The 13,449-nt window shown below is 39.9% G+C and overlaps 1 protein-coding gene across 1 annotated transcript in view; it reads left to right on the top strand.

The window, feature by feature from the left end:
• The first annotated feature begins 12,385 nt into the window (after nt 1-12,385).
• LOC125006587 (E3 ubiquitin/ISG15 ligase TRIM25-like) overlaps nt 12,386-13,449 on the top strand; it is a 9,782-nt gene continuing 8,718 nt past the window's right edge. The window contains exon 1 of the mRNA XM_047582800.1: nt 12,386-13,035. Coding sequence (XP_047438756.1) covers nt 12,439-13,035 — 597 coding nt within the window. The 5' untranslated portion in view covers nt 12,386-12,438. The remainder of the gene's footprint in view (nt 13,036-13,449) is intronic.

Genomic DNA, 13,449 nt, shown 5'->3' with positions numbered 1-13,449 from the left:
TGGACTTACTATGTGCAATAATCCATGTTTATAACTATACTGACCCTGAGATTGTGCAATAACACATGCATAACTTCATTATTTTCACACACTTGTATATACAGTGGGGGAAATAAGTATTTGATCCCCTGCTGAATTTGTAATTTTGCCCACTTCCATAGAAATGATCAGACTCTGGTTTTTATGGTTGTTTACTGGTTATGGGTATAGACAGAATATCAATCGAAAATGCATAAAAAACACACAATCTAAAAGTTATAAATTGTTATGTATTTTATTAAGGGAAATAAGTATTTGATCCCCAACAATTCACTTAGAATTCAGGCTCCTACAGATTGGCTGGTGCGCATGTGGCACACAGCTGTGCTCAGTCAACTAATTACCAATACTCCTGATCTTAACTCGTCATGTATATAAAGCACACCTGCTCTAAGAATCAGTTTCTTACATTCCAACTTCTACAGCACCATGGGCAAGACCAAAGAGCTGTCAAAAGATGTCAGGGACAAGATTGTAGACCTGCACAAGGCTGGTATAGGTTACAAAACCATCAGCAAAAGGCTTGGTGAGAAGGTGACAACTATTGGTGCCATTATTCGCAAGTGGAAGACCCATAAAAGGACCATCAACTGTCCTCGGTCTGGAGCTCCCCGCAAAATCTCGCCTCATGGAGTGAGGATGATGATGAGAAAGGTGAGGGAGCAGCCTAAAACAACACGGCAGGAGCTTGTAAATGATCTGGAAGCAGTTGGGACCTCCGTCACCAAGAAAACAGTTGGCAACACACTGCGCCGTTATGGATTGAACTCTTGCAGTGCCCGCAAGGTCCCCCTGCTCAAGAAGGCACATGTACAGGCCCGCCTTAAGTTTGCCAGTGAACATCTAAATGACTCAGAGAAGGCTTGGGAGAAAGTGCTGTGGTCTGACGAAACCAAAGTTGAGCTATTTGGCATTAACTCGACCCGCCGTGTTTGGAGGATGAAAAAACGTGAGTATGACCCAAAGAACACCATACCCACGGTTAAGCATGGAGGTGGAAACATCATGTTTTGGGGCTTTTTTTCAGCAAAGGGTACAGGGCAACTCCACTGCATTATGGGGCCAATGAATGCAGCCATGTACTGTAACATCTTGGACAAAAACCTTCTTTCCTCAGCAAGAACACTGAAGATGCCTCGTGGGTGGGTTTTCCAACATGACAATGACCCAAAACATACTGCCAGGACAACAAAGGAGTGGCTCAAGAAGAAGCATATTAAGGTCATGGAGTGGCCTAGTCAGTCTCCAGACCTTAACCCGATCGAAAACCTGTGGAGGGAGCTGAAGCTCCGAGTTTCCAAGAGGCAGCCAAGAAACTTGAAGGATTTAGAGACTGTCTGTAAAGATGAATGGGCCAAAATCCCTCCTGCGCTGTGTGCAAACCTGGTGACCAACTACAAGAAACGTCTCATCGCTGTGCTTGCCAACAAAGGTTTCTCTACAAAGTACTGACTTGTGTTGTGCTTGGGGATCAAATACTTATTTCCCTTAATAAAATACATAACAATTTATAACTTTTAGATTGTGTGTTTTTTATGCATTTTCGACTGATATTCTGTCTATACCCATAACCAGTAAACAACCATAAAAACCAGAGTCTGATCATTTCTATGGAAGTGGGCAAACTTACAAATTCAGCAGGGGATCAAATACTTATTTCCCCCACTGTATTTCCTTACATATTCTGCATTACAAAGACTTAATTATGAGTTATTTGTACACTATTAGCACTTGTGGTTTTGTGTCCAGTTCCACATGAATCGACCATCTTTGATAAGTATTATTAGGGGTGAATGATTGTTCTTGTGGTACTACCAGCTTACAAGCCCCTTACTGAGCCATGCATATTTAGGTCATAATTCATATGCAACAACTTACTTAGTAACTATGAATAAAGGGTAATTAGGAGCTTACATAAGGGAAATTCTTAATTAAGGGTCTATTAAGGGTAGAATAAGATCTTGCAGAATAAGGTATTAATTAGTGACTTATAATGACTAACAAATGGCTAGTCTGCTACTAATATACATGTTAGTAAGCAGCTAATTAATGGTGAATATGTGTGTCTTAATATAAAGTGTTACCAAACCTTCTTGTTACAGTTTTAATAAACATGGCTGTTGGATGTAGATATGAAGATGATTGCTTTTGCTACACACAAAAAAGAAGAAGAAACACGTCAAATAAACTATTTTAGTAAAAAGTCTTTCGTTGTGGATGCAGGTGATGATTTTATGTAAGAGATGAAGGCCCAGGAGTTCCATGGAACCTGTGAAAGTCATTGGGGATTCAAAACTGGCCGTAGGTGTGAGTGTCAATGTTTGTCTGTTTGTCCTGAGATAAACTGGAGACCTGCCCAGGGTGTACCCCACCTCTCGCCCACTGGACTTCCGCTTCAGGCTGAGTTTATATTGGAGGAGAACCATCATGTTCAACACAGACTGTCCTGTTTCTGCTGCTGTGAACACGGAGACAAGTCCAAGTGATTTTCAGGAAACCTTAGCGACGGTGAGTTATTCTTCAACTTCACAGGTTATTTTCTTTCTTTGCGTCTAATTCAGTTTATTAAGTATTTTCTGAGATTGTAAGTATAGTTTTATTTGACAAAGTCATGTGGACACAGTCGGACTAAAATGATTCTGTTAATATGTCACTAGTTTTACTTGTTACTATTTGAACCAAAGTAGATGGAAATCAATCATGTTATTGAACAGAGAGAATTAACATTTTCTTTTGAGATGAATCTGTCCATCTATCAAACTTTCCATGTGTTTCATTAGATTTGGCTCCAGTCTTTTATCTCCGAACACAAGACTAGTAATTAATAATGAACACATCTTCATAGAGACTGGTCCACAGTTTCATCAAATAAAGAGTGCATATAGTGAGAACAGTCATGGCTTTTCAGTTGATCACTTCATTTAACTTTAAACTGTAACACACAGATTTGTCTTTTATTTTTCACAGTGATCCACCATGACATCACTGAAGGCCCTCCTGCCCCTCGCTGTTCTCCTCCTTCTCTCCATCGCTCCCACAGCAACTGAAGTGGTGACCTCGATATCAGAGTGTGATGAATTCTTTCTTGAGAAAACATCACCAAATATCACAGGAATATTGGAGGGAGGGACGATCAAGGGCCAGAACAGATTTAAACTTATTTGCCAGACCTTCAGAAACATCAGAAACTTTGTGACACTTTACGACACCAAAGTATTTGTGGATGTTTTATTTCATCTCTACCTGACTCCTTGGACATTGTTGAGATCAAATGATTGTCTAAACTATCAACATGAATTCTTTTTTAAAATTAAGTACAAGTGCCAAAAATAGTCTTGCTTGCATCCTGAGCATAATTGTATGGAATCAAGTACTAAATTTACATTGAATCTACTTTGATCAACCTTGTATGAGTAATTTACTTTTTAATTGTTACAGCTTGATGACACAACTGGCAATGACAACATGAGACTGTCAAACAACAAGAAAACCTACAACCACCAGGCTGTGTTTGACGACTACATAGATGGGCAAGGTTATGATAGAGGCCATTTGTTCCCAAACTCTTATGAATTTAATGAAATTGAAAAAGAATCAACCTTTACTCTGACCAAAGTTGTTCCACAAATAGAAACATTCAACCAGAGAACCTGGAACAACATGGAACAATGTATCAAATGTGTTATGGATCATTACTGCAGTAACAAAGAAGGTTATGTAGTAATTGGAGCACGGCCCAGCCCCACCAACACCCTCAACAACAGGGTTAATATTCCTTCCATGCTCTGGTCAGCATTGTGCTGCTACAACAGGGAAAAGGAGACATGGGTAGCAAGTGCACACTGGGGTGAGAACATTGAACATGAAGACAAATATCTGGATATTAAGACTCTGGGGAGTCTCCACAAGGAACTGGGGATTGAAGTGTTTCCTAAAACATGTCCTCTCGACACAACTGTTGCTACGGTTTACCCAGAACTTTACTCTAGATGCAAGTGCAAAGACAAGACTAAAGATGCATGAACATGTCCATATATAGCTCATACTATCACTGTTACTCTGCCAAGTCCAACTTCTCCTTTCAGCTTTCAGCTTCTCATCAAACTCACCTCCTCCTCCAACTTCAAACCCTCCTTTTCCTCCCTCTAACACGATTCTCTCTCCGTCCCCAGAATGTCCTTTCCTACTACCAGTAACAGAATAACAGCGAGCTCTGCTTTGTGCTCACGTATGTGTTTATCTGGACTCTACAATAAATTCAAATGTTGATGATGAAAACACACTTGTGTCTCTGTGTGATCAGTTGAAATCTGTATTTGATCCTGAAATAAAAGTGACACAAGGAAAACTCACGTCTCAGAGTGTCTTACTTCTCAATGACCATTTCCAATAGAAAACAGAGCTTTGATAAAAATGTGAGTTTCACACATATTAACATGTCGACTGATGGGGAAGTTGTGACGTTGTTGTCAACGTTACAATAAAAACCCTCAAACAGCCTCGTTGGTTAAAAACTCACACCCACCCTCAGTATGTAGAAAGTTCAACAACACACAGATACACACACACTAACACAAGCACTAAAACTTATAAAATAAAAAAAACATTTTGTACATAGGCCCGATACTTAACCAATGACAAATAATAACTTTGACTGTTTTTCTTAAAAATTAACCTCTAATATTCCTGAATGAATAATTATATTGTGTCATTGATGTGAGTTTAATAAATGTGGTTATAATGGAGTCAACTGGACATCTCTGGTCAGTGAGCGCCCCCTGGTGGTGAGTCTGCAAAACAGATAACCTCCAATGATGTGTTGATCATTCAGGGAGATTCCAGGATCATATTGTCTCCTCATGGTCCAGTAGTAAATGGTTTGTTGTCTGGTTCTGGTCCATGACCTGGTAAATGAGGACCTCTGATTTAAAGGATCATTTCAAACAATATTGTAGACTGTCAGAGCGAGTCAGTAGTTACAGATTGTGTTTTTGTGCAGAAGCTTTTTAGAAAACACAGATGATTTAATTCTGTTTTTCTCCATCATCTGCTGCTTTGCTAATGTCAACATCACATATTAAAAACTTGTCTTAGTTCAATGTCTCTTGAAGACGTCCCACCACTCATCCAAGGCTCCTTCAGCTACAAATCTGATTTGTTGTGAAATGTGATGAAGACCACAAGAGGGCGCCTTCATCCTGCTAACCAGGGATGTAGTGGAGGTTAAAGCTCCTCAACTCACTTTGTCCTCAGTTTGACTTCATCACATGTTATCAGGGAGATCAGATCACATTTAGAAGCTGGGAAATTATGTGGTGCGTTCAGCTTTAATCTGTTTTCACTGTGTTCCTCCAACACATTTGACAACTTTTAAACTAAACAAGTCTCTTTTCTTTGGTTGGATTCAAACATCCAGAGTTCATGTTGTCATAGAAACTGAGTCAATGATTAAATTAAAATAAACATCTGGATTATGGCTGATACACATGTGCTGAGAAGTGGACTCTTGCTTTCACACAAATAACAAACACACTGGCCACATGGTGACCGACAGATGACTTTCAACTGAATATAAAGAGACTTTTAGAGAATGATTGTGTTGCCCTGGCAGAGAGTTGACTGCACAGTTAACAATCCCAAGTCCTCCAATAAACACACAACCTTGACTTCTCTGGTATTTTAATATATTAAGACTTGATGCTTTTCTGAAAAAATGAAACCTGACAAAAAATATACAATTCAGTTAACAGAGTTAAACTATGGTAACATGTACCACAATAAAAACATACCTAATGAATAAAACATGAAATCAATATAATACTGTTATAGACATGCTATTTCTAGACACATCGATTCAGAAGTTCATCAGAAAATAAACCAGTGACTGTTTTATTATGAGCACAATGAAAATTGGTTGACTGCAGTAAGAACCTCTGACCAGTAGGAGGCAGTAAATAACAGTTTTTAGAGAGAGTCTGGCCAATTCAAATCATGGGCGCCATCTTTGCTGCATCAGAGGGGATATTCTCTAGTGTGGTGGATGTGCTATGTTGAAATAAATGTCTTATTTTCTCCATTAACAGGCCTATAAATGTTATTACCAACGTTCAGCTCGGGCCTTTCTAAATGGAGTTTGCATGTTCTCCTTGTGTCCGTATGGGTTTTCTCCGGCTTCCTCCCACCTCCAAAGACATGCTCGTTATGCTGATTGCTGACTCTAAATTGACTCTAGGTGTGAGTGTGAGTGTGACTCGTTGTTTGTCTCTGTGTTATCTCTGTGATAGGCTGGAGACCTGTCCAGGGTGGACCCCACCTCTCGCCTGATGACATCTGTCATAGGCTCCAGGAAACCCGGCGACCCTAGTGAGGATAAGAGGGAGTAGAAGCTGAGATGATTACTAGCACGTTTTACAGACTGACTTAAGGGGATATTTACCTCCAGAGAATGATTTACATGAAACTTTTAATTTGAGGCACTTTGTTTATTTGTTGAAAACGTAAATAAGCCCTTGATAATGAAACCTACCAGTGGGTTGACCTTTCCTCTAGTGCCACCAACGTCTAAATTAGAATGAATGTGCTTTTAGGTGTGAAGAAATATTTTCATAGCTGGTCTGTTACTGTTGGTCCTCAATGTTGTCATAGAAACAGCTTTAGATCAAACCTGATACACGTTCATATAAAATGAGCGCAGTGTCCGGGAAGGCGATCTGGACTAAGTCTCTCAAAGATCTGTGGGAAGACGTTGTTTCCTGCTGTAGTTCACCAGACGTTTAGAAACACGAGGTCTCACCTGAAAACGGCGACATGTGATTGGTCTGGACTGGAGCAGACACAGTACCTCACCTCAACACTCTATGTGCAGGAATGTTCTTTTTGAACGACCTCTCTCCGTCCTCTCTCTTTTTTGGACTCTCTGGCCTTGAGCTGTACGTCTTTTCTCATAAACACAATGTTTACTCACTGTATAGTCCTATAATTCATACTCCTATTCACCCATTTTAGTCACTATCAACTTTCCACATATCATACATCAGTTTAAAGCTGTGTACCGTGAACGCTTTAACCTGGTTCATGACCGAGTTTATTTCCTATCTCTGTTCTTCTCCCTTCCTCCCTCTTAGCTGAGGGAATATTATTACTCTACATTTCAGCTGTTGTTGCTTCCTGTCATCACTTGTTACAAGACGTGGGACAGGTCATAGGACAGAATTGTTTTCGTGGGTCTTTTATTCCCTGACTGCCTGATGGTGGACAGTGACGCGCTACAGCTTCACTTCTTTTGCAGGTACATTAAATGTTTATAACCAAAACCAGGAACCAAGAATGTCTTGTATATATGGTCCAGATATCTGAGGAGCGGGCAGGTTACTCAGGAAAGTCTACAAATAAAAAGTCCCCTTACAGCTCAACATCTCCTGCAAACAGTTTAACTTAGTAGCCTCTTAGCATCTGAACGCATACACAACAGCAGTGTTGTGTACTTCCCACTTAGATAACCATCTGAAACTCAGGTTAGTACTTGAACTCCTCTGTCATCAGTTTGCATTGGAGCATAATCATGTCGCAGGTCGAAGACTATCATGATTAGACTCTGAATCTGTTTTAGTAAATGATTTGGTGACTGATCTTCAAAATGATTCATTGTGTCTTGGCTCCATGTTCTAGTTCATGTAAAATATGTCCAGACTAACAGACAGACATAGAAACTCTATGCACTGTTCTACCTGGGTCATTTGTGGTCTCACTGTCATGAATGCTGCATATCTTATTTGTATTGTGCTGTAAGTAAAATGCTAATTAAGTAGAACCACATCACTGAGGGAAGGGAACCTCATATGTCTGTGTTAGATTAGTTGTGTTACAGAGTTGGAGCTGAGGGAGGCTCATTTCACTCATCAGTTTTATCTTTACTGTCTTTACTCTAGTGGAGGAAAGGTGTTGGAATTAGAACCATTTTATAAATAAGTTAAACACATAAAATGACTGAGTTATCTCCCAGTGTGTTACTTGATTTGGTTCCCCTGGTGGTTTTTCTTCTTTCTTGTTTGTGTGTCTCTGAAAGTCGTCTGTGTGGCCCTTCAAGAATAACAAATAATGACAATAATTTAGATCTACCCTCAGTCGGTCGGTTGGTCACATGATGCAGGTAGACATGTCCTCACTGTCCTAACGTACCCAGATGTGTCCTCTAGCTCATTTAAAGAACTCATGGTCTGGTGAGGAGGTTTTGAAGGTTTGTGCACAGTATGTATTGTAGCAAAATGACCGACAATGTGAAATGAGCCAACCCAAGTGTGTTGTTGTGTGTCTGACTCTACACACACCTGGTTAAAAGGTTTAAAACTATGTTCAGGATTCTGTTTGATTCTGCTTCTTTTGTCGTGGGCAAAGCGGTTCGAGAGTTGTATTATTTTACTGTTTTACTGCTTCTAGAGGCAGTGAGGCTCAGCCTGATGTTATTTCACTGTATATGCAATCTCACATCATTTGGAAATATTACTATATAAACAATAGAAATAAACCTCTCATTAAAGGTACCAGCACTTATTTGTTAATTCTTATTATTCTTATTCTTATTCTTATTAATTCTAGCAGCTTATCAACCATTTCTCATTATGCAGAGATGCATCGTAAGGACATGAAAGATAAGAACTACTCTTGTTTTGCGCTGCTCTCTAACAAAGACATGGAGTAAGATCAATAAAATGTTGTGTTGTGATTCCTTCATACATTCTCCATGAGTGTGGGTTACTACAATTCAACCAGTTATATTATAATGTATGTGTCTGTTTTAAAGGACTTTTAACTTGTCTGTACGGCCCTGCTGACAGACCAACTGTATCCTCAGTGTAGACACAATGATTGTTGCTCATTGTTGTTATTTGTGTCTGTGTACAAACAGAATACAATCATCAGCAAATCCTTTTCCACCTACAGTATATTCAGTGGATCACAAAGACGAGATATTTAAAGAACAAACTGATCATCTTCATTGTCTCACTTTGACTGTGATGACTTTAAGTCATTAGGATCCTTCCACAGGTTCATTAGAAACAGCTGAGAGTCATGACTGGGAATAAAAGGAATAAAAGGAGCCTCCCTGAAAGACTCAGTGGTTCACAAACAAGGATGAGAACAACAGTTTTAGAATGATGGTTCTCAATGAACAGTTGGAAGGGATCTTGGATTTGATGATCTTCACTCCAGAATCTAAACATTCAGAGAATCTGGAGAAATCTCTGCCTGTGAAAACCAGCAGTGAATGATGGTGACCTTTGAGGCCACGCTGCAGTAAAACCTGACATCACTGTGTAAAGGCTGTTACCAGGTGGCTCAGGAACACTGAAGAAAACCATTGTCTGTTAACACAGCTCATTGCTACAGATACAAGTGAGAGTTAAAAACACCACCGTGCATAGAGAGAGACACAAATTAACACCACCCTGAAACACCGCTGGACTATTTAATGACTACAGACACACGTCTGTGTTTTAGGTTTAGTGCTAACGGTTATCTCAGTCAGGGCACAGGTATGTTGTCAAACTGGTTGTCCTCTACACTTGTTGTACGTTTTCAGATCAACATTTTTTCTGTCTCTGACACAGCGTTTGGCACCAAACAAGTGAAGTGGAGTGTGTCCTCAGTGAAGTAGTTTTCTCAGCATTTGACTGCACTCCAAGTGATGAATTATCTGCAGACACTGTGTTTGCAGGTTGTGTTTCTAATGATGGAGGAATATGTAAATGTTGAACACAGAAACACACACTGACCTCCTTCCTTCCTCTTTGTCTCTGGGTAGAGTCACAGTGTGAATGGAGGAGTCTGGTGGTGGTCTCATCAATCTGCCCATGAAGATCATCATATTTATGTTGTTTTATTAGATTCTATGTGTTTCCTTCAGTCTGATATATCTATGACAGAAGTTTATCTTGTATCTCTGTTCTGCTCAAAGTTTCTTCCTGTTAAAGGGAGTTTTTCACTGTTGCCTTCAGGCTGCTCTGGAGGATTCAGACCAGTTTCTGTTTAGCGTCTTGAGACAATTTTGCAATTGAATTGAATTGGAGGGACTGTGTTTTAGAGACGAGTCAAATATTCTCCTGTTAATAATTTCTTCTGAAGTTGTCTTCTCATTTACCTTCACATCAAATAAAGTCCAGCAGGTGAACAGACTGCAGCTGATCTCTGAATTATCACAGTGTGTTTGATCCACTTGTACCAGGTTTATAACTGAATCAATCTGAGAATGAGGAGGAATAAAAGTGCAACAATTAAATAAATAAATACACCATTAAAAATTACTTAAATGTGTCATCAATTGATTAAAAGTGGAACTAAAAACATAAATGTTTTATTAAATGTGTCATTAATTCATTACATATGAATTAATTTTATGTAAAAAACATATTTAATTATTTCACTATTTAATTAATTATTTCATGGCCCTGTGTTTCAGTGTATCATGAATTTATTCTGTCTGTCAGACTCACCCATCAAAGTCAGTGGGTGGGGCTAACGCTGATCTAGTCTGATCCATTGCTTTGATCTGAAGTAGCATGCCTTAAGAGAGACATGGAGCATAGACACTTGTACTCCGCACTGAGCGGGTTGGTCCATTGCTGCGATACGTCAGCGTATGTGGCGGATGTGGCAAATCTGCCCCGTAAACTAATAAAAGGCAATGGACTGAACTTCATGAAGCGCCTTTCTACAAAGTGCTTTAAGTTAATGCCTCTTATTCATCCATTCACACGCACACATTAATATATTTGGCAAACAAATAGTAATACAATTATTATATTTAATATTTTTTAAGTATTATTAATAACTATTAAAAATAAATTATTTTAATTTCAACTAGTCCTGCATACATATCATTGTATTCAATGGTAGAGAACAGAACCACGTAAGCCAAGCTTCTAGAAATAAGTGTTAGCCCATTTTTACCCAAAATACCCTGTGCCATAGTATGTCATGGGGACTCAAATGGCACCGAATAGTAGCAATGACAATTATGTATACATATCAACAAGGGTGGCATTGATGAACATTATATTATGTTTTAGTTTATACTGCTGCTTTAGAAGAGGACATCTCAAAAGCAGACAGGGACATAGTCTCATCCTCCCACATTTCCTGATGTGCTTGGAGACACAACGCATTGCACCATCAGATGGTGGAAGATGACCTGGAACTGTCTGGCTGAAGGAGTGGGCGGTTCTATCAGATGACATTACAGATTACACTGACATTAGTTACTGATGCTTTAAGTACTCATTTAAACTGAGACTCAGAGAAACAGGAACAATATTTAACACTGAAAAATATGGAAGTAATAAAAGAGACAGTTTTAAATGGAGATTGTTTTTATCCACATTTCTCTTTCAGGCTGCTGAACAGGAAATAACCACAGCTCCTCCTTCTTTGGCACAAGTTTAGATTTCTGATGCATCTGAAGTTCATACCTGCAGCTACTTCCTCCTCTGAAACATTTCTTTTACTGTTGTGTAGTGAAGCAGTTCCTCCGTGCAGCTCCAAACAAGTAAGTAGGCTCTAACTGTTTGTATTGACTGTAGATTATTTACCTGACTGATGGTAGGTCATTCATTCAGATCAGGAAATCAGATCAAATCAAAAGTTTTCATATTGGCCCCATTAAATGTTCAGTGTTAACGAGGAAAATCTCTTCCTGGCTCGTGGTTGTTCAGCAGCAATTAATAAATGTCAGGATAATAAGAGCAATTTAGGTTCTTTCCACCAGCTTCTCCATCCATATTTTTTTTGGATTGATCACAGAAGTAAAGTAGCTGCTGTGTATGTGTAGTAAAACACACAGATTGTTGGCTGCTGCACTAAAAAAGGAAACAAAGATTTCACCATGAAACCTCCACAGTTGATGTTTGAGTCATTCAATATGTGTTAACATGCGTTGGTTTTCATGTCTGTGCATCTGAACCAACAGTCGACTAACCAATAGACCTCTAATGACTAAAATAAAAGCTGCTTATAACTGACCTGTTTAGGAGACTGACTGATCAGCATTAAAAGCTCATCCAGTAGAATCAGTGTGTAGCTGTAACATGTCTGTGGCGTCAATGACCATGAATGATGTGGATTTTATTCTGATTTCTTTTGTCGTCTGCTCCTCTTCCTGCAATGAGTCAAAGTCTCATAACTTCTCCCTCTTCCTAGAGCAGCTCCACTCATATTTCCTCATGTTTCCTTGTTCCCTCCCCTTTAGATCTCTACATTGAAGATGGGTCTAACTAGCATGTGGTGAAGAGTGAGAGCTGACAGGCTCCATTCACTGTAGAGTCACATGTTATTCAGATCACAGCTTAGAATAGAGTCACTTCTAGGAAACAGAAACTCACTCAGTCGTCGACACTGAGAGGAGAAATGGAGCAGAAAGGAGTTCATCTGGACAGAGAAACCTTCTCTTGTTCCATCTGTCTGGATCTACTGAAGGATCCTGTGACTACTACCTGTGGACACAGCTATTGCATGAACTGTATTAAAAGCCACTGGGATGGAGAAGACCAGAAGGGAATCTACAGCTGCCCTCAGTGCAGGAAGACTTTCATACCGAGGCCTGTCCTGGAGAAAAACACCATGTTAGCAGAGTTAGTGGAGCAGCTGAAGAAGACTGGACTCCAAGCTGCTCCAGCTGATCACTGCTATGCTGGACCTGAAGATGTGGCCTGTGATGTCTGCACTGGGAGGAAGCTGAAAGCCTTCAAGTCCTGTCTGGTCTGTTTGGCCTCTTACTGTGAGAAACACCTCCAACCTCACTATGATGCAGCTCCATTAAAGAAACACAAGCTGGTGGAGCCCTCCAAGAAGCTCCAGGAGAACATCTGCTCTCGTCATGATAAGGTGATGGAGATTTTCTGTCGTACTGATCAGCAGAGTATCTGTTATCTCTGCACAATGGATGAACATAAAGGCCATGAAATAGTCCCAGCTGCAGCAGAAAGGACTGAGAAGCAGAAGGAGGTGGAGGTGATGCTACAAAACATCCAGCAGGGAATCCAGGAGAAAAAGAAAAATGTGGAGCTGCTTAGACAGGAGCTGAAGGCCATCAAAGACTCTGCCGTTGTTTGTCTCTGTGTTATCTCTGTGATAGGCTGGAGACCTGTCCAGGGTGGACCCCACCTCTCGCCTGATGACATCTGTCATAGGCTCCAGGAAACCCGGCGACCCTAGTGAGGATAAGAGGGAGTAGAAGCTGAGATGATTACTAGCACGTTTTACAGACTGACTTAAGGGGATATTTACCTCCAGAGAATGATTTACATGAAACTTTTAATTTGAGGCACTTTGTTTATTTGTTGAAAACGTAAATAAGCCCTTGATAATGAAACCTACCAGTGGGTTGACCTTTCCTCTAGTGCCACCAACGTCTAAATT

The sequence above is a fragment of the Mugil cephalus genome, chromosome 1 (assembly GCF_022458985.1).
Source record: "Mugil cephalus isolate CIBA_MC_2020 chromosome 1, CIBA_Mcephalus_1.1, whole genome shotgun sequence".
Taxonomy (NCBI): domain Eukaryota; kingdom Metazoa; phylum Chordata; class Actinopteri; order Mugiliformes; family Mugilidae; genus Mugil; species Mugil cephalus.
Note: the sequence above shows the minus strand (reverse complement) of the source record. Positions and strands in the feature narration are given on the sequence as shown.